The sequence below is a fragment of the Medicago sativa genome, chromosome 4 (assembly GCF_051527215.1).
Source record: "Medicago sativa cultivar Bolivia chromosome 4, Bolivia_mono, whole genome shotgun sequence".
Lineage (NCBI taxonomy): Eukaryota > Viridiplantae > Streptophyta > Magnoliopsida > Fabales > Fabaceae > Medicago > Medicago sativa.
In genome coordinates, this window is record NC_140752.1 from 60,412,889 (window position 1) to 60,433,431 (window position 20,543).

Genomic DNA, 20,543 nt, shown 5'->3' on the forward strand with positions numbered 1-20,543 from the left:
ACAGAGCAAGCAAAAGTGAAGAAGAAAAATGAAATTGTGGTTATTTCTTGCTGTGATTGTTGTTTGTTTCAACCAATTATCATCAACGATTCCATGCCAATCAAGTATTCCAGGCGATTGTCCAAGCATTCCTACTCAACCAAAACCAGAAGAAACCTCTAAATGCAATCATTTACTTTATTTTATTTTAAATAACTCTGGCTTTTGGACTCATGAGTGGAAGAAATATCGAAACTTGCTCCACAATGTTACCATACGATTATGTTGAAGAAATTGTTACACATTTTGGTTTTAGTATATTTACATTTATTTAATTATGTTGTCGATTTTTTTAATAAATGTCTTTTGAACTTCAAATATATATAATTTTAAATGAGGTCTCACAACGTACAATAAGAATATTTTTATAAAAAATAAGACTAAAAATATAACATCGAAAATCAAGTTGTGTGTATGTGAGTCTGTGGCGCGAGCGCGTGCGTGCGTGGGTGGAAGATAAAGATAAAGATAAATGAGCATTAAAAATGAAGTGGATCAATCATGTTTGAATGAAGCAAAGTATTAACTGGTCTTTCTAAAATTGAATAAATACAGAGTTAGTAAGACATATATGAATAAAAGTTATGAGCAGTTAAAGTGTCGTAAGAACCAAGCTTCTTCTCTGATCTTCAAACCGCTCCAACAGTGGAGGCATGTTGAAGCGCGAGATTGTACGATCTCAAGATCTAACTCTCGATCTTAGGGGTTAAGCTGAAGCTTTGGTTTCTTCTCTAAACTTTTATGGCAATTTTTGTCGTACAATAAGCAAACAATATAACCCATAGCTTAGCTAATGCGAAAACATTTCCCAGCTAGTCCCGATGTTTTTTTTATCAAGCTCCCGCTTGTATTGCGTCATCGGTTATCGATGAAATGTAATGATTCTCTTTTTCTTATTTAAATAAGGGGGGAAAATAGTACATATGGATAAAACCTAATGTTAATATGTCGAATACGAACATAAGATAATTCACAATTTAAGTCATAAATCCAAAATGAAAAAAGTGGTTTGCTACAACCAAAATGTTTATGGGCAACTTGCAAGTCCAAAAAAGATATACGTAGCGATTTATATTGATAGTGTTTAATTTGTTTTGAATCAAGATAAGGCTCATGTAATATTTTTATGTTGATTTTAAGATGATAATAACCATGCTTGACGCTGTTTATCAACAATACGCATTTTCCATAGTTTAACACTCAGTCATTAGCACATTCCTTCATGTTATCACTATCCAACACCACATAGGTTTAATTTAAAGGACAATTGAAATAACATTTTATGACGATCATTTGATCATGAGTAAATGTTGAATGTGAAAGATTGGGTTTTTCTTCTTCTTCTAGTTATCGGTATTTAATTTCTATTCAAATTCAAAACATGACTTTTACAATAGTTCTTTACTACTCTAGATTTCTACATAAACTGGCTGATATCAAATTGAATATTTTGTATTAGAGAATAAAGGGAAGAATGGTGAGTTAGTTAGTGAAGTTACTTGATACACAAGTAACTATATGTTTAGCTATTTAATAATTGAGATTAACATGTCATTTGGTGCTATGTACTCCTATATATACTTCATGTACTTGTTAATTCATCTATGAGAAATAAGAGTTTATCATTTTTACACATTCCATAACATTTTGTGTATATAAGCTTCATTATTAATTTACTAATTTAATATAACTAGCAAATAGTATGTGACGGTTGAGATTCTATCTGAAATATTTCATAGATTCTATCTGAAATAATTTTTAAATATTAGAAATATTGTTGCATACAATTTAAACTTAGTAGTTAAGATGTTGAAAGAGGTTATTAGTTTGGTTATAAAAATGTTTGATTAATCACCTATGTATCATTTTTTATTTTATTTTTAGGGAAGAGCATATTATGCGGTCATAACTCTGAGAACTCATCACATAAATTATAAGAGGCATATGTTTTGAAATAAGATGACCACAATTATATCTAAAATTGTTTGAAAGAAAATAAATTGTGAGATTGATTAATAATTGGTTCTTTTCTAAATCATTATATATATCGACAAAAAAAACTAATTGATTGTTTTCTAAATCATTAGATTTGATAAAAATTAATCAATAATAATTTGTTTTGTTTGATTTCGATTTTTGATTTTTGATTTTTCTTAATCAGTATTCGTTGTTTATTATTTGATTGGCCTGGAAGTTTAATTGTCAAAAACACTTGTAGACTTCAAATACCTATTAATTTGAAAGATCAATATCACATTCATCCAAAGAGTGACCCAATTAAAGCTAGTGTAAAGTTATTTATTTATCTAACACATAAACCGTTGGCATTTAGAAGATTTAAACTTAAGATTTAGATCCCTCAAAAAGAAAAAAAAAACTTAAGATCTAGAGAAGAACCCACTTTTAAGTCCCAAACCAACACAATTTGCTTCAACTTCATAGTATATAATAGCAATTCACAAATTGAAGAAAATTTTCATCTACAAAAGGAATAGATCACTAACCAGTTACATTCACAAATTAAGAATGCTAATTGGACTAATTAATTTTTTAAATGCTGAGAGAAATTATAGGGGAATAGTCACTTTAGTCCCTGAACGAGGAACAAATAGTCACAATAGTCCCTCAATGTATCGAAATTTCAAAATAATCCCTGATTATGTATTTTGTTAGTCAAAATAGTCCTTGATATTAAAATATTTCGTTAATATTGTCATATTAGTCCTTCAATAGATTTACTTATGATCATATTTGTCCTTATACGTACTTACTTATTGTCATTTTAGTCCCTATATAAAACGAGTTATTGTGAGTATTAAGAGATTATTTAAGCGTTAGAAACTATTTTGACTAACAAAGTGGAAAATCAAGAACTATTTTAGAATTTTGATATATTGAAGGACTAGTATGATACATGCTACACATTCAAGGATCAAATGACTATTACCCCGAAATTATATTAAGAGGAAAATTAGAATACAAAATATGTCCAATAAAAGTCCGTATAAAAGACTGTTTAAGTAGAAACATGCCATGTTAAGTCTTTGAAAAAGGCTTCTCCATGGGTCCACACCATACGGTTTTCACACCATAGTCCTAAAAGGAAACCACGTGTTAAAATATTTAATAGCATGGCTCCACACCATACGGTTTTCACACCAAGTTAGACCATAATTTTGTGAAAATCATTTTCCTCACCCAACTACAAATTTAATTGATTCACATTGCATTTAAGGTAATTATTTTATACCATAATTCTGTGCAAATCATTTTTCTCACGCAATTGCAAATTTAACTTTTTTTTAATTTTATATATATAATATTGTTAGCCTGTATTTTCGACAGGTTATAATAAATGCAGTCAATGAAGTTTGACTTAAACTTTGAAGAAAAGTTAATATGTTCGACGCACCGGTCTAGTCGAAGATATGGACTTGGAAAGATATGGCTGTGGATATGGACTTTTCAAGCAATTTACTTTATTTCTCTGAAGATAACTTCAAGGATTCAACCTTTGTTGAATTCGACAGTTATATGCATTTTTACACAACAATATCAAGAATATTCATCATTTTCTGGAAAATAACAAACACAATATGTCTTAAAGATTTACTTGTTGATCTTGCAAGTAATTAATAATAAATCAGCGATTGTTTATTAAAAATCAAGGTAAACAAATATATGTCTTGAATTTAAATTTAAATTAATATTTCTCATAAAAGTAACTCAATAATTTTTATTTAATTTTTTATATATATAACGTAGAATTAACCTTACAAATATTAGACCTCACAACATATAGTAAGAATCCCCTTAAAAAAACATATAATCAGATTTTTTTTACGAGATATAATAAGAATATTATTATAAACAATATTAGTTAATATCTTCTAAGGATTATAAAAATTAGGCCTAACAACATATAATAAGAGTATTATTATGAACAATAATAGTTTAAATCTTTGTGTGTGTGCATTAATTAATTAAAACTTCTGAAGCATTTTTCTTCATATCCCTTATTTGAAAAATGAGATATAGATCGATCATGTTTAAGAAATTGTTACTATAATATTAGCTATGATGCAAAGTGTTAATATTTTTTTTGGAAGGAAGCAAAGTGTTTAGTTGGTTTTTCTAAAATTGAATAAATAATACAGAGTTAGTAAGACTTATATGAAAAAAATGTTTTGGGTCAATCTTAAAAGACCTGGACCATTATTGTGATAAGATGCAATCAGCAAAAAGGTGGTTACAGACTGGTTGTAGTATATTTACATTTATTTACTTATACTATCGATTTTTTCTTCATTATTGTGATAAAATGTAAATCAGCATAAAGGGATTGTTACACACTTGTTGCAGTATATTTACATTTACTTAATTATGTTGGTGATTTTTTAATAAATTTCTATTGAACTTTTGATATAGTTTTGATTTAATTATGTGTCTATAAAATATCGTATGGCCTCACAATAAATAATAAGCATATTTTATAAAATAAAAAAAAAAAGACTAAAAATATAGAATCCAAATTCAAGTGTTGACATGTATTTATCTTAATGTGTGTGAAAGAGCAGTTTAGAAAGTCCTAATCCTAACCCTAACCCTAATCCTAATCCTAATAGAATAAAACTTGATAGGTTTAGTAAGTCTAATCAGAGAAGAATCAATGTAGCATGTAGTGTAGCAAAACACTCCCCTTTTGTCATGATCATTTAATGATAAAGCTGGTACAGTAGTTGAGTAGCTCCTATAAATTCAGCATTTCGAAATGTAATAACACAATTAAGTCATTTTATACGAAATGAATTTCCTTTTGTTATTTTTTATTTCTTTGGTACAAATTTTCCTTATGTCGTTATTGTTCTCTTTGTTCCTGGACTTGCAATCATCTACTGCCAAAATAAACTTTGACTACTAGATGCTAGCAGAAACATGGCCACCAACTTTTTGTCTAAACAAATCATGTGTCCCTAATATACCTCAAAATTTCAGCATCCACGGATTGTGGCCGCAGAACAAGAGGAAGCCTAACCCATATCATTGCACAAATGAGACACTGGAGCCGCATGTGGTATGCTATCTCGACCAATTATCTTTGATTTTACTATTTTTATCTTATGGTGTTGGAGATATAATCATTTACTTTATTTTATTTTATTTTACCAGCTTGATCCATTGCCCGGGATTGATAAGATTTGGCCGAATCTAACGGGAAACAACTCTGACTTTTGGGCTTACGAGTGGAAGATACATGGTACTTGCTCCAATATGTCACCATACGATTACTTCGAGCTTGCCCTAGATTTGTATGCCCTAAATGACATCAAAGATCTTCTTAATAAAACTTTAACACCTGGTGGATCGGCGACGAAAGCTGCCATCGAGAGTGCTATAAAGTTAGGCACCGGATCTAACCCTAAGCTTCATTGTGATAATAAAAACTCTAGTAATTTGATGGAAGTTAGACTCTGCTTCAATACCACCAACAGGTATATAAGTTGTCCTAATACTGGTACAAATTGTGGAGCTACAATACATTTACCAGAAGTTATTAAATAAAGTTAATAAAATTATATATGATGGTTGGTTATTACTATTGTGTGGGTGCATGGTTGTTATAGTAAGTCTCAGTGTATTGAGATAGATATGTTTTCTAAATAAATATGGAGGAGACGGAGGGGCATTGATTTATGCATAACTCCATTTTATGTAATACTTGAATATCTTCAAAAAAATTATTTGGTAATTTAGCGTTGAGTCTTTTGGTGGCATTCGTACTATATATATATATATCAATGATTCAATATCTCTGCTTCATGTAATTTCTCATTAACAAGTTATAATTTTTGTATACCATATATCACACAGAATTCTGATATATATCATATGTGGGTGCCATTTAGCCTGGACCCTTATAAGTATGGCTCCTTCTACAGTACACCCATATATTTGAATGTACCAATACTCCAAACTAAAATGGCCAATAGTTTTTTGACAGATGGAACAAGTAAGTTTGACTGGATTATAGAATTAGCACCACCAAACTTGTGAATTTTGCACTTTGGGCTTTTATTTTATGATATAATTAATTTTCATTTAATTTAACAGAAAACAAATTTAAAATCGTTACTTCTTCTCCTTCATGGCAGTTCTTCTTCTTAATCTTCTTCATTGCAATAATTTGAGCATTTTCATCAAGTTTTATTTGGACGTTTTGCCAAACGATAAAAATCTTTTATTTTTCTGGTCTCCAAGAGAGGTATTATCATGAAGGAATGCTACTGATATGGACTAATTTGCTTATATGTGGGAAACTACAAAAACTAATTTGACAGATTTTAATTAAACTTTGCAGTTATTTTTTATTGCAAAAAAAGGGATAGCTACCAAAAACACTCACAACCAAAAAAGGGGAACAACAAGAAAAAATAACAGTAATTTGCAGTTAATGATTTGCAGCAAGAAAAAGGGGAACACTCAGGCACTCACGGCACTAATTTGCAGTTTTGTGTTCCCAGCAAGAAAAAGAGGAGGTTAGGTTACAGATGATGAATGTTGGAGAGAAAATTGTGATGGTGGTTAATGATTTGGTTTTGTTTTGATTAAAAAAATTAATTAATTAATTTACTGGAATAATAATTTGTACAATTTTTAAGGGTTAAATTGAATAAAGAAGTGTATCTAAACTCTTTCCCTTAAGTCAATCTCTAATAACGCTGGCATGGACCATTTAATTGAAATGACACTTTTCTATTGGTTAAACATTTGAGAGTACCAAAACACTCAATTTTGTTTGGAGTACCGTAGAAATTGCCTATAAGTATTGGTCCATTCTGGACAAATGGTGTGAGAATCATTGGATAAAGTAGACTTATAGATCTTGTGATGTTCTCTCTACACCAAAACATATTCTCTTATTTTGCCCTCTCATTTGTATTCTCTCTCACCTGTTTTCCAGCAACATAAAAATTCAACCTTCTGCTTATGTGTGGCTATGGAAATCTATCCTTCAACAAACAACGTTGAAATTCTACAATTGAATTTATTTAGGATATAAAGGGAGAAAAGTTAACTTCCACAATAGAAAATATATGAATCTTTCAAGTTTCATCTCTAAAATAAAACTAAAAAAGGGGGAATAGAATCACACTAAAAATCTGGAAAAAATACAAAACAAAGGGAAAATCAGTCGAAATAAAAAAAATATATCATTTTTCAGATTTGTAAATTTAGAAGAAGGCAAAAAAAAAAAAAAAAAATCACGAATACCTCAATGCATATCTAGCTACTTAGAATTAAGTTAATTAAATTATTATTTTACCATTTTTTTTCTTTCAACTTCACCATGTTATTCTAGAATTAAGTTAATTAAATTGTTATTTCACCATTTTTTTTCTTCTTTCAACTTCACCATGTTATTCTTAATGATAAGTTATTGATTTAATAATATATATTGATAGCAAAATCAATCCATGGTTGAGATTGGAGATCTTAAATCTTAATGCATCAATTTATCTCCACAATTTGCATGGATATATATCTACCATGAAATAGCTAACAAAACCTTCAAGAAACCATTATCAAACAATTCACAGAGACTTCTCCTTGCAGAAGACACCGATATATAAAAAAAATGGGGTCATTGAAAATAAAAAAGAAACCGCAAAGAGATGGAACAAAAAAGGGAACAAAAGCTTCCTGGGTACGAAGAAAGCCAGCCACACTAGGGGAGAGAGAGAGAGAGAGAGTAATGAGATGGGAGACATAGGGTTTATGAATTAGATCTAATATGGTATGGGTAGACCATGATAAGTTTTGATAAAATAATCTAATCTAACAGTGGACAAAAGTGGTCTAACATGGACCGATATTTTAACAGGTCCATTTTATACAGAACCTCATATGTGATAATAATTTTTCAAAGGCATAGCCCTCTCAAATGACCAAACTACATATGTATCATATACTAGTGCATTCCCACACTTGTACTTATTTATGAGATCTGTTAGCAGTTCAGATTTATTTGGTCAGTTTTCACATAGTTTAATCATAGCCACCGATTAAAGATCAGACGACTGAGATCTGTTAGCACCAAATCCTGGTCCAAATATAACACACAAGAAATGAACATTTCATGCAATTACTTCTCAAGGATAATCCAAATTATTAATTTTCTTTTTTTAGGTGAATAGGTGAATCCAAATTATTAATGTTACTTCTAAATTGGTCGGTCATTCTCACATAGTTTAAAAACAGAGCTAGCAAGCCAGTTTCATTCTCATGATCAAAACAAAGATTATTTTTAGAGCAACCACGGCACACGCGCCATAAAAAATTCTTAACTTTGAGAGGCACCTTTAACTTGCATATTAAATTCCATCGGTCTGGGACATGCAAATGAGAATTATCTACAATTTCAGACACACATATACGGTATGCACTTCAAACAAAATACTTACCACTCTTTCCCCTTTCCAGATTAGCTTATCTTTCGTAACAAGATGTTGTATGGGTGTGTTAAGGATAACTTGTGCAGTGGGCGCATCAATTAAATTAAGAATTAAGGGAGCTTTCCAAACCTTCAAATCCTAGTCAATAAAATCACACAATTTCACCTGCAACAAAAGCTCAAATATCATATTAGTCATGGACAAGGACAAATGTCTTTAAGCCAAGGAACACCTAAAAATGGGATATTAGTTCTTGAGCCTATACTCCACCGCGCGTCTTGTTTTACCACAATTTTAACACTAAAAATACTCCGTCAAACATAACTTGGATTATGTCCAATACTAAACCCAATAAAATCAGTGTTAGGAAAATATCGTGGCTTAAACAGACGAGAAACAATAAGCATTATGTGGTCATAACTCTGAGAACTCATCACATAAATTATAAGAGGCGTATTTATTTATTTATTTTTTGAGGAAAAGAGACGTATGTTTTGAAATGCGATGACCTCAATCATATCTAAAATTTGTTTGAACGAAAATAAATTGTGAGATTGATTAACAATTGGTTGTTTTCTAAATCATTATATTTGATAAAAACTAATTGGTTGTTTTTCTAAATCATTGGATTTGATAAAAATTAATCAATAAGAATTGGTTTTGTTTGATTTTTATTTTTTATTTTTTATCTTTTTTTGATTGGCCTGGAAGTTTAATTCAAAAACACTTGTAGACTCCAAAGACCAATTAATTTGAAAAATCAATATTACATTTATCTAAGGAGTGATCCAATTAAAGCTAGTGCAAAGTTATGTATTTATCTAACACATAAATTGTTGGCATTTAGTATATAATAATAATTCACAAATTGTATAAAATTTTCATCTAAAAAGGAATAGATCACTAACCCGTTGTTACGTTCACACGCATACGCTCAACAAAATATAAATGCAAATTGGACTTATTTTTTTATTTTTTATTTTTGAAAGAAAATTGAACTAATTTTTTAAAGGCAGGGAGAAGTTTTATTCAGAAGATTAGAATACAACATATGTTCAGTAAATATCCGTACAAAAGTCTGTTTAAGAAACATGCCATGTAAAGTCTTTGGAAAAGACTTCTCATTTTTTTCCATTTTACAAGTGAAGACATCAATTATTTTTTTCCATTTTCTCATTTTTTTCCAGTTTATTTAGACAATTTAGACAACAATTGTGATGTGTCATGTGTTTATGTGTTCTTCGTTGTGGGGAAATTCGAGTCATGCTTTCTCCTTCCGTCCTTCTGTAGGGGCGTTGGGGGGTGGGTTGTTGACAGTGTGGGATAGTTATGAGGTGGAAGTGTCCTTAAATTTTATAATTTCAGTTTATTTAGACACATGTGTTATTTGTGGGGAAATTCGAGTCATGCTTTCTCCTTCCGTCCTTCTGTAAGGGCGTCGAGGGTTGGGGGGTTGTTGACAGTGTGGGATAGTTCTGAGGTGGAAGTGTGGTCTACAGTTAGTCGGCAACATGTTCTTTTGATTCATGGAAGGTTTATCAAGACGGATGAGGCGTTTTAATTGTTTAATGTGTCTGCACTCTGTGACAACAGAGCGAAACAAGATTTGTGGGTTTCTTTATCTGATCGATTATCTCAGTGAGAGGTCAGAATGTTTGTGTGTGTGGGGATTTTAATGCAGTCAGAAATGCGGAGGAAATACGTTCGGCTCGGGGTGGTGTTGTTTCTCAGGATGCCACTTCGTTTAACCTCTTCATTGATGAAAATATGTTGATAGATTTATCGTTATGTGGTCGCAGATACACGTGGTTTAAAGGTGATGGTATTTCAATGAGCAGGTTAGACCGGTTCTTGTTATCAGAAGAATGGTGTTTGAATTGGCCTAATTGTCTCCAAATTGTTCTTCTTCGTGGAGTCTCCGACCATTGTCCTATTCAGTTGTCCGTTGATGAGGAAATCTGGGGTCCTCGTCCATCTCGAATGTTGAAGTGCTGGCAAGATATGCCGGGTTACAAACAGTTTGTGTCTGAAAAATAGAATTTTTTTAAAATTGAAGGATGGGGCAGCTTTGTTCTTAAGGTGAAGTTTAAATTGATAAAGGCGGCTTTGAAGGAGTGGCATTTATCTCATTCTAATAATATCCCTTCAAAGCTCGACACCCTAAAGGCTCGGTTATCCTGTTTAGATGGCAAAGGGGAAGATGAATTGTTGTCTTCTGATGAAATAGAGGAAATGTGTGGTATTACTCATGAGATTCACTAACTATCTCGGAATAGTACTAGCATTTGAAGGAAAATCGAATAGAAGAAAGGAGTAGAAGCAGCGGAATAATTTTGATTTTCTTTCCTTGGATCATTACGAAATTCAAACATGAATCAGTGATTCGATTTTTACCTCGAAGTTTGGAATATGAACGTTGGAAACTGGAAACTGGAATCTCGATCACAGCCAAGCAAGCAGCAAGCAGCAAAGCCCCTAGCAAGTCCACACGAACAGTGCTCCTCCAAAACTCGGTGCTAGCCAAGAAATCAGAAGTGCAGAGAAGAAGGGTTGGTCCAAAACGTGTAACCAAAAACTTCAGCACTAGAGTTCTATTTATAGAACTTCTAGTGTGCTCTGCAAGTCAGAAGTCACTATTGGGCTTCACTAAGCCCAACAACGAGTTTAGTAATTTTGTTAACTAATTATCGTTATTTACTAAACGCACCCTTATATAAGTCATACTTATATATTTCTCTTTTGACTGTTCTTTGTGTGTGACCCTATAGGTTCTAGTCACGTTGGCATTAATATTAAATATAATATTTAATATTATAAACAATGAGCGGTATCTAGCAACACATCATTGCTACCCAAGTGACAAGAATGTCAAGTGATCTGACAAAACCTTTCCATGATAATACTCATGTGTACAATTACTCCTTTGTCTCGATATCTTTATTGATCCCAAGGCATAGATATTGTCACCCTTGTATAGATCAATATTTATATTTCTTGATTCCGAAATATACTGAATAACGAATAAGTCCAATATCTTATATTGACTTAGTTCGGCATGGCCATGCAGTTTTACAGTCATATTTCATCAAGAGGCCTAAAGATATATCTCCCGTTTATGAGGAGGGACAAATCTCATCTAGGACACTCATGTCCCTCAGCATGCTTCATCAAGTACCCATCAACCAACATTATGGTTATCCTTTTACAGACAACGTTAGAATGGCAACAAAACACTTGAGTCCACATCTAGGGATCATAGTGGTTTCAGGTCTAAGAGCGATATACATTATTATCATTGTGAGAATATCTTATGACAATTGCATAACTTACTATGTAGTATTCTCACGGTGGGTCAATCCAGTATAAATATTACTCGTAATATTTATACCTATGTATAGACTTAATATCTCATATCTATGACCCATGAGATGCGGTCATCAGTCTACATACATAATAGTCTCGACGTTTTATTATTATCCTTTATTCATATTAAAGCTTTGACTACGGATACACTTAGGAATAGCGTTCTTTATGATAATGTAATCTCATGATTAAGTCACACTTAATATATTATTACACGAACTGTCTATTAATTCTAAGGACTTTATTAACATTACACAAATATAATAAAGAGTGCCATATTATTCAATAATAAAAGTCATGATACATAAGATAATGTTTAACATAAACTATTGGCCTCTAGGGCTTACACCAACAACATTTGCCCTCAATTTTCAATACAAATAACACATGTAACAAATACTACCTTCATCCCTAATTATAAGACCATTTTGAGAATTTTTGTTGTCCCTTTTTATAAGACCTATTTGCTATTTCCAACTACATTAATTATTTCTTTACATACATGCCCTTATTTATTATACATCTTTTTCTTCAATCAACAATAAATATCATATGGAAAACATAAACCAACTCTCTCTCTCTCTCTTAAGGATAAAATTATAAAAACAATAGTGATTACAAACAACTTTAATACAAATATCTACTTTCTTAATTCCCGTGATTTTAGCATAAGTGTCTTATATATAGGGACGGAGGTAGTAGATAACGATAAATTTAAATATTAAAAAATGTAACAAACATAATTTTAAATAAAAAAAATACAATTACTTCTCAACTAAGTATTCTTTTTGAAGGATAATCCAAATCATTATTTTTCTTGAGGTGAATCCAATTTATTAATGATACTTCTAAATTGATCATTCTCACAAATCTTATCAATCGTCAGTATCATAGTTTAGCTTGGCTTGATAGGACAAACTCATTATACTATATATATATATATATATATATATATATGATATAAACTTCAGTTTTGGTTTTCTGTTTGGCTTTAGTGCCATTATACTATATATATATATATATATATATATATATATATATATATATATATATATATATATATATATATATATATATATATATAAGTTCAGCTTGCTCAATTTGAATGTGAACTTGGTTGCCTTTTTTTTACTGAGATCTTTTTCTCTTGGTGAAAAGAGATTGAAAATCTGGGTATGTTGTTAATGTTTATGTTGCATACACAATGATAATTCAATTATTATCAGTATTCTCTAATCAAACTAGTACAAATACGCCAATACCAATGAATTTAATGGGTTATGGGTGTGACATAGTTAGTTAAGCTTTTGTGATGTTATAGTTTAAGTTTAATTCTCGTCTTTTTTTAATTAATTCTTTGTCTTTTTTTATTCAGCGGTTCGGTGCAGAGGATGAGGTGGCAAGATTATACGCATAGGACAAAAGGAACGATAATATGAGGGGCTTCGGTGCAGAGGTCGAGGTGGCAAGATTATACGCATAGGAGGAAACAAACGACAACATGAGGTGGTTCGGGATCAACCAGCTGTATATCAAGCGGAGGAGCAACTCATAAATCAAGAGGTAGAGCAGTATGAAATCCACATTTTACCTCAACTTTCCACCCGAGACCATCTTTCAACGGTGTTGATCTAGTTTTGAATGACAACCGCATTTTTTCGAAGCACTTTGTGTTGAACTTTCAACTCGCTTGTATCTTCTACCCTTGTCACAACCCAAGATTATTTTATTACTTATTCCTCTCTTTCCGGTCTCCGTATCTGATCTAGTAATGGTCACAGTCACTTTATTTCTAATTTCTAATTCCTATCTCCCTAGCCCAGCTTACAACAGCTTCTCTTGTATCAAACATTTGTGTAGTTGTGAATGCAGCAGTAGTGTCTACATATGGTATGTATGAAACTGTTTAAAAATGATATAAAAAAAAATAGAACTTTAGAAAAAGTGAAAAACTATAATATAATTTTTTTAATAAGAAACTATTGCTAAAATGAGGATTAACAGAAAAATTATACGCAAGTAATATCAAGAATTAAGACAATTATTTGGTATTGTAGTAACTAGCATAAAAGTTTATTAGGAATCAAGAATAAAAAACTATTAAATTATTCGTCAAAAAAAAAAAATTTAAATTAAGTGCACCGGATAACAAGTATAAAACGTTGTTTGTTTTCGACATACAAAATTATTTGCCAACACACGTTGGCTCAGTTGGTAAGGAACGGGCCATTTCCCCTCAGAAGGTTGTGTGTTCGATTCCCGCTGCCGATGTGAGGACGGTGTTGGTGGGTGATCTGTAAGTACCTCTGTAAGTGCCCTTTGGGCCCGGAGGCCTGCCCTGACCCTGGTGGTGACCGGAGCCAAATCCACCTAAATTTTATATTTATCGAAGACATACAAAATTATTTGGTATTAACTAACACGCACCGGAAATCTAAGCATACTAGTCTTCCGGATTTTTTTTGGTAAATATATATGAGTATTCCGATAAAAATTCGGGAACGTATATATGAGTCTTCCGAAATATTTTCGGAAACTTTTTTACAGTGAAAAGAAAAAGGAAATACGTACCTGAACAAATATCATGTGGGGGTGAACTCATCTTGAATTAGGAGATGTTGAAAATGAGGGTAAAAAAATTATGTGTAAAAGATTACATAGTAAAAGGGGTAAAATTGAAATTTGAAGAGGTGAAGGTACATGTGTCGGGGTATAGGGTAAAATTTCATCTTGGCGGACCTGGCCTGGGCCTAGTGTGGCAAGTGCCACACCAGCCCAGGCCCAAATTTTTTTGAATTCTGCTCTTTACCCAAATGGTTTCGCTCATTCCCAAGTGAAATTCCATTTTTACCCTTACGCATGTTAACTCACGCAGCGTGAGTTAAGTCACGCTACGTTACTTAAGTCAGTTATCAGCAACACAGAACACAAAACCCCTCATTTCTAGACTTCCTAAAACACGAAAATTTCATCCCCAAATCCAAATTTCTCCGTTCTTGCGCCATTCAAAGCCAAATTCGTCCACAACATCAAGTAAGTGATGTTTATCCTACTTCTTTGCAATATTTTGGTTGAAATTTTCGAATTTTTGTAGAAATTTAACATTTTTAGTTTTTTTAAATTTTGCTTGCATGTTAGTTTTGATGATTGTTGGTGACGAATTAACTTAGGAATTGTTGTTTAGATGTTGTTTAGGGTACAATGTGTTAGTTTAGGGATTAGAAATTCTTAGATTACATAGTTGTTTGAAAATTGCACACTACGTGTTCGGTAAAATACCTCAATGATATTTTTTTTTGTTTTTTTGGATTGTTAATGATGTAATTAGTTAGAATTATGTTTGTTAATGTTGATTATAGTTAATTTGACTGCAATGTGGTAGTTTATGGATTCAAATGACATTGTCGACATTATAGTGTTGTTGTATTATTAAAGATGACACGTGTGTTGCTGTCGAAATTATGTGCAAATGTGTTAAAGATTTTTTGCTTTTTGTGGAGATATATCTGCGCAGGAGAGGCCTAACAGACTTAGGTTAGGGAGGCTTGCCCCTACTAGTAGTGCACGTAGGGAGAAGCAAGCACTACAGCCTCCGGATGGTCGAGGTCGAGGAAGAGTGGGGGACACAGTACCAGCATGAGCACCATTATCAGGAGCAGTCGTATCAGGAGCAGCATTATCAGGAATAGCCTGTATTTCAGCCATGTTATTTAATTTAATGATATTTTACTATTATGTCAAGTTTACATTACGTAGAATATGTTATGTTTATTTAATTTAAGTATAACGACATAGAATATGTCATGCTTATTTTACGTATTTAAGTATAATTGATTTATTTTTTACGTAGAATATTTATAGTTTATTATTATGTCAAGTTTATTTTACGTAGAATATTTTATGTTTATTTTACTTATTTAATTTTTTTTTTGTATTTCAGTAGCAAACAGATTGTAAGATGACTTGCGTCTCGCACGGGAGAAAATTTAAGCTTTCTGCCTTGTCACTTTCGTTGCCGGTAGAAGATAACCCTTAGGGCTGAGAGATGGCATCAGGAGACCAACAGCTTCCATCTGTATGTTGGGGAGATGACCATCACACTGGATGATGTGGCTTGTCTTCTAGACATCCCCGTCGCTGGACGGCTCATTCAGGAGGATGAGTTAGATCATGACCATCGTGTAGAGCTGATGGTGAACCACCTATTGTTTCCGGTAGAGGATGCAGTGGAGCTGGCGAGTAATAATTTAGGTGCCTTTGTCACTTACACGGCCCTGAAAGAGCGTTATGAGCAGTTGTTGAATAGGTGTAACCATTTGTTGGGGGAGGATTTATCAGAGGAAGAGGAGGAGCTGAGTCATATTAGGCCCGCCTGTGTCAAGGCGTTCTTGTTACTCTTGCTTGGCTACACCCTTTTTGCCGGCAAGAACAGCAAAACAATTAATCTGTTGTGGATGCTTATGATTCGGGATTTGGCTAACATAGGCATGTGGTCATGGGGCGCGATGGGACTTGCTTTCTTGTATGAGCAGTTGAATCTTACCTCCAGCTCAAATGTTGGCTCCGTTGGTGGTTACATGAGCTTGCTTGTGGTAATATATGTTTTTTTATTTTTTAAGTGAAACGTAAATGTATAGTTTCTTGTATGACACTTGTGTGCTGATATAGATTTGTCTCTTTGTGTTTGCATGGTTGGGTTATTGCTCACTTAAGACATGTGGTTCCGAGGTCGAGATATCTAGACTACGAATGGGAGAACCCGTATGTGGATTGATGGAGACCTCAAAGGGGGTTTAAATATGTTGATCACTTTAGAGGCTTGTTGGATTCGATAGAGCATTGTCATGTCACTTGGAGGTCGTACGAGCACCGACGAGGCGTGACGCCTTTTCAGGACGTGTGCTGGTACTTCGGATGGATCATGGCCGGTAAACAAAAGATGGTGCGTCCCTTGCCCGAGCGGGTTCTGAGGCAGTACGGATATGTTCAGACCGTTCCCCGACCTCCTACTACGATTATGCCTTTTGCCCCAGCAGATGTGGCTGATGCCTCTTGTAGTTTGCTCTGCATGTCGTTCCCCAGTAGCAGAGGGGTGCCCAGGTCCCGGACGACGAGCCTTGGAAGAATTCAGATAGGTACATTAGGTGGTTCTACCGTGTATCCCATCCTCTTATCGTCAACCCTGCTCCAGATCCTGGCATTGTCATGCCGAGATCTGTCTACCAGGATATTCTTGTTGACCAGGAGTGGGCCAGACATCCTCCCGATCCATTGCAGGTCATTAGCAGCATGCGAGGCAGAGTGGAGCATGCGATGCAAATTCCATAGGTGGTTTCAAATCCACTCTTCTTCGGCATTTTGGAGGGCCTCCGGACCGATTATAGCGTGTTTGACCAGCATCCGGTTTCACGAAGGAGGTCTAGGAGTCCACATGAGCAGCAATAGTGTCTTATTTTATGATTAGTTTTTATGACTTTTTGGATATTTGTAGTATTTTCCTAACATTTGGGTTGTATTATATTAACAGTTGCGCGGTTGCGCTTATTTATGACATTTACGTTATTTTTCGTTAATATTGTGTATCTAAATTATGAATGAATGAATGCATGTGTTCTAAATTATGGGTTTTGGTTGAATGAATGAATGGTTGTTCCTATGTATGAACGAACGAAGGAACGATGCTAAACAAGGAACAAGGCAGTTACTGTCTCACTAGTCTTGTGCGCACAGAACCAGCGTGAGTTAACTCACGCAATGTTAATACCAACGTGAGTTAACTCAAGCAAAGTTAACACTAGCATGACTTAAGTCACGCTGCGTGTGTTAACTTACGTTACCATTGAGTTAACATGCGTAAGAGTATTTTTGTCTTTTCACTTTGGTAGGAGCAAAACTGTTTGGGTAAAGAGCATAATTCAATTTTTTTTTTTTTAAACTATGCAGAAAAGTGCACGTTGCTTTTCTTTTCTTTCCATCGTTCTTCCCCTTTCTACCCACTCAGAACACAGGAAAACACCCAAGACCACAATTCTCCAAATTGAGCACTACCACCCACCCACCGCTGGCAACCAACAGCCCACAACCATCCGGCGACGAAATCTTGATTGTATAATTCTTCCCTTAGTTTTTTAGGCTTTATGCTTCATATCATCTTTATGTTTGGATTTATGATTAATTTTACAAAGCTTAAATTGAATGCTTAGGCAGGATGAAGAAATGAAGTAATCTAATATACTTTAGGTGAATCCAAATTATTAATTTTACTTCTAAACTGATCATTCTCACATAGTTTAAAAACACGGCAAGCAAGCTAGATTCATTCTCATTATCAAATCAAAGATTACTGTCGGGATTACAAATCCAATATAGAAGAGGTTTCCACACTTGCACGTTCTGGTAACAATTGCTTGCAAAAGTCTTCGGAGATGGCAAAATCTGTAACTGAAAAGGTAAGGAATCACATACCTAATGATCTTGCATTCTCTATTCTTTTAAAACTTCCTTTAAAATCTTTGAAGCGATTTGGATGCGTAAACAAAACATGGTCTCTATTATTCGAAAACCCTTATTTCATGAACAAGTTTCGCACAAATTTCATATCTATTCCTCACTCTTACTACAATAATACAACTCTCCTCCTGCATCAGACTGTGTATTCTCACGATCATACTCAAGTTTATTTATTTTTGCATTCACTTTCTGGTGAGAGGTTTGAGAATAGAGTCAAATTAGACTTTCCAAATCCATTTCAAGAGGATGACCCTGAATTTAATGTTTTGGATTCGGGTGGTAATACTGGAATTCTTTGCCTTCAACAACATAGCAAGATTGTATTGTGGAACCCAACTACCAATGAGTTCAAAGTCATTCCTCCCAGTTCTGCTGAGTCTGTGCCACTTTATCAGGACGTTTCTTTCGGTATTTATGGATCAGGCTATGATCATGTTCATGATGACTATAAGATTATTAGGCATGTAAGTTTTTATGAAATAACTGATCAAAATCGTCTTCCTTCTGATGTGCAATGGGAAGATGTGTGGCCGAGTGAAATATCCTATGAACCCTTATGGGAGATTTATAGCCTAAGATGTAACTCTTGGAGGAAAATTGATGTTGACATTCCTAGATGTTGTTGGGGTGGCGTTTCACATGAAGGATTGTTGTACAAGGATGGAATATGTCATTGGTGTTCTAGTTGTGAAAATAACGCTGAACATTACTTGGTGTCATTTGACTTGACCAATGATGCGTGTTTTACAATACTCATACCCTTAGACATAGATGCCAATGAAAAATGTAATTTGGTGGAGCGAGAGTTGGTGATGTTAAATGGGTCAATCGCTTCAATCTCATGGTATTTACATTCAACTACTTTTCACATATCAATTTTGGGCGAATTTGGTGTGAAAGAATCTTGGACTAAACTTTTTGTTGTTGGACCCTTGCCCTACATTAAATATCCAATTGGTGCAGGGAAAAATGGTGATATATTCTTCCAAAAAGAAGATGGAGGAATAGTTTACTATGATTTGAGTACCCAATTGATTGAAGAACTTGATGGTGTTAAAGGAGCCTATTCTTCTGATATAATAGTTTATAAGGAAAGCTTTGTTTCGATTGGGGGAGTAAATTATTAGTCGGTTTTCTTGTTTTCACATAAGGGATTTATGATTGCCTTAATTAGAGGATTTTTTTACCTTGTATGATAAAAAAAGGGGTTTGGCAATCACCCTTGTCATAATTAAGAATAATATTGCTTTATCAATTCTATTTTGAAAGCCTATTCTCTTATGTTGTTATTCTTTTAGTCTTGCCATGCTTAATCTTACTCTTTTTTGCAACTTGAAGAAGTTGCTTTGGCAAAAATGCTTGGTATTTGGTGTTTAATTCAGAAAAGATAAATGAATGATAATGTGCTATCATGAAAATATGAGATAGTTATAAATGCCTTAACCTATTGTGTTTGCAGTCTATTTGTGTTATTTGAAATGCTTTGAAGCTAGACGATTGATTGATTGCTTTGTAGGATACAAATGAATGATCCAATTTTAGGAAACATATTGCAAAGAAGAAGTCTCTGTAAGTCCATGTATGCTTGAGATGTCACATTTTCATCCAAAATCTAACCGGAAACATACCGAGCCAGATAAAATTACTGACTGTTCGCATCATATTTTGGGGAGGTGCTCTAACTTTTTTTTTTCTTCCATTTTTTTGGCTCTGTTTCCAGTCAGCTTCTGATCTTAAGCACATTTTTAAAGTTGTCATTTTTTTAGCTACATAACCTCATAACGTTTCTTATTTCATAACCATTATGTTGGCCTAAAACTTGGTATGTTAGCCTAAAACCTTATCTAAACAAACTTGTTGAATTTATTCTACTTGGTATGCTGTCCTAAAAACATAGACTGTGTTCACTGCTTGCCAATATCAGCTTCCCAGAAGCATCAAACATTTCACTATTTTTTTCAAACTGCTTCTAAAAAAAGAGAATTCAAAATGGTAGTGCTCACTCAGTCTTAGGTCATAGGGAAGAAACATGAATTACTATACGTATAATTGAACTTACAAGTTACAACGTTTTCGTTTTGCCTTTCATTGACAAATGACCCGTTGGATATCTGATTTTTGGCTACATACTATGGCTGCACATCTGATTTTTCTGTAGAGACAATGAATTCCCTTGAA

The 20,543-nt window shown here is 33.4% G+C and overlaps 3 protein-coding genes and 1 pseudogene across 4 annotated transcripts; all 4 read left to right on the top strand.

The window, feature by feature from the left end:
• The first annotated feature begins 4,891 nt into the window (after nucleotides 1-4,891).
• Nucleotides 4,892-5,799, top strand: LOC146930338 (uncharacterized; annotated as a pseudogene). Its single transcript, XR_015007992.1, has 2 exons — nucleotides 4,892-5,113; nucleotides 5,209-5,799. The product of XR_015007992.1 is annotated as an uncharacterized LOC146930338 (transcript).
• Nucleotides 5,800-6,018: 219 nt separating this feature from the next.
• LOC146930339 (uncharacterized) lies at nucleotides 6,019-10,529 on the top strand. Its single transcript, XM_085707536.1, has 2 exons — nucleotides 6,019-6,049; nucleotides 10,132-10,529. Exons 1-2 carry the CDS (start codon nucleotides 6,019-6,021, stop codon nucleotides 10,527-10,529), a joined length of 429 nt encoding a protein of 142 aa, XP_085563662.1.
• Nucleotides 10,530-15,943: 5,414 nt separating this feature from the next.
• On the top strand, nucleotides 15,944-17,183 carry LOC146930340 (protein MAINTENANCE OF MERISTEMS-like). Its single transcript, XM_085707537.1, has 3 exons — nucleotides 15,944-16,447; nucleotides 16,524-16,616; nucleotides 16,944-17,183. Exons 1-3 carry the CDS (start codon nucleotides 15,944-15,946, stop codon nucleotides 17,181-17,183), a joined length of 837 nt encoding a protein of 278 aa, XP_085563663.1.
• A 672-nt stretch (nucleotides 17,184-17,855) lies between these two features.
• On the top strand, nucleotides 17,856-19,646 carry LOC146930341 (F-box/kelch-repeat protein At3g06240-like). Its single transcript, XM_085701895.1, has 2 exons — nucleotides 17,856-17,961; nucleotides 18,063-19,646. The coding sequence occupies exon 2, from the start codon at nucleotides 18,281-18,283 to the stop codon at nucleotides 19,490-19,492; it is 1,212 nt and encodes a 403-aa protein (XP_085558021.1). The 5' UTR covers nucleotides 17,856-17,961; nucleotides 18,063-18,280; the 3' UTR covers nucleotides 19,493-19,646.
• Nucleotides 19,647-20,543: the final 897 nt, after the last annotated feature.

Bases quoted from the DNA above. Each gene is read 5' to 3' on its own strand.
- LOC146930339 (XM_085707536.1), top strand. From the start codon at position 6,019: ATGGCCAATAGTTTTTTGACAGATGGAACAA. The intron at 6,050-10,131 runs GTAAGTTTGACT...CGATTATCTCAG, and splicing joins TTTTTTGACAGATGGAACAA to TGAGAGGTCAGAATGTTTGT.
- LOC146930340 (XM_085707537.1), top strand. From the start codon at position 15,944: ATGACCATCACACTGGATGATGTGGCTTGTCTTCTAGACATCCCCGTC. The intron at 16,448-16,523 runs GTAATATATGTT...GTGCTGATATAG, and splicing joins GTTACATGAGCTTGCTTGTG to ATTTGTCTCTTTGTGTTTGC. The intron at 16,617-16,943 runs GTATGTGGATTG...CCCCAGTAGCAG, and splicing joins GACTACGAATGGGAGAACCC to AGGGGTGCCCAGGTCCCGGA.
- LOC146930341 (XM_085701895.1), top strand. From the start codon at position 18,281: ATGGCAAAATCTGTAACTGAAAAGGTAAGGAATCACATACCTAATGAT.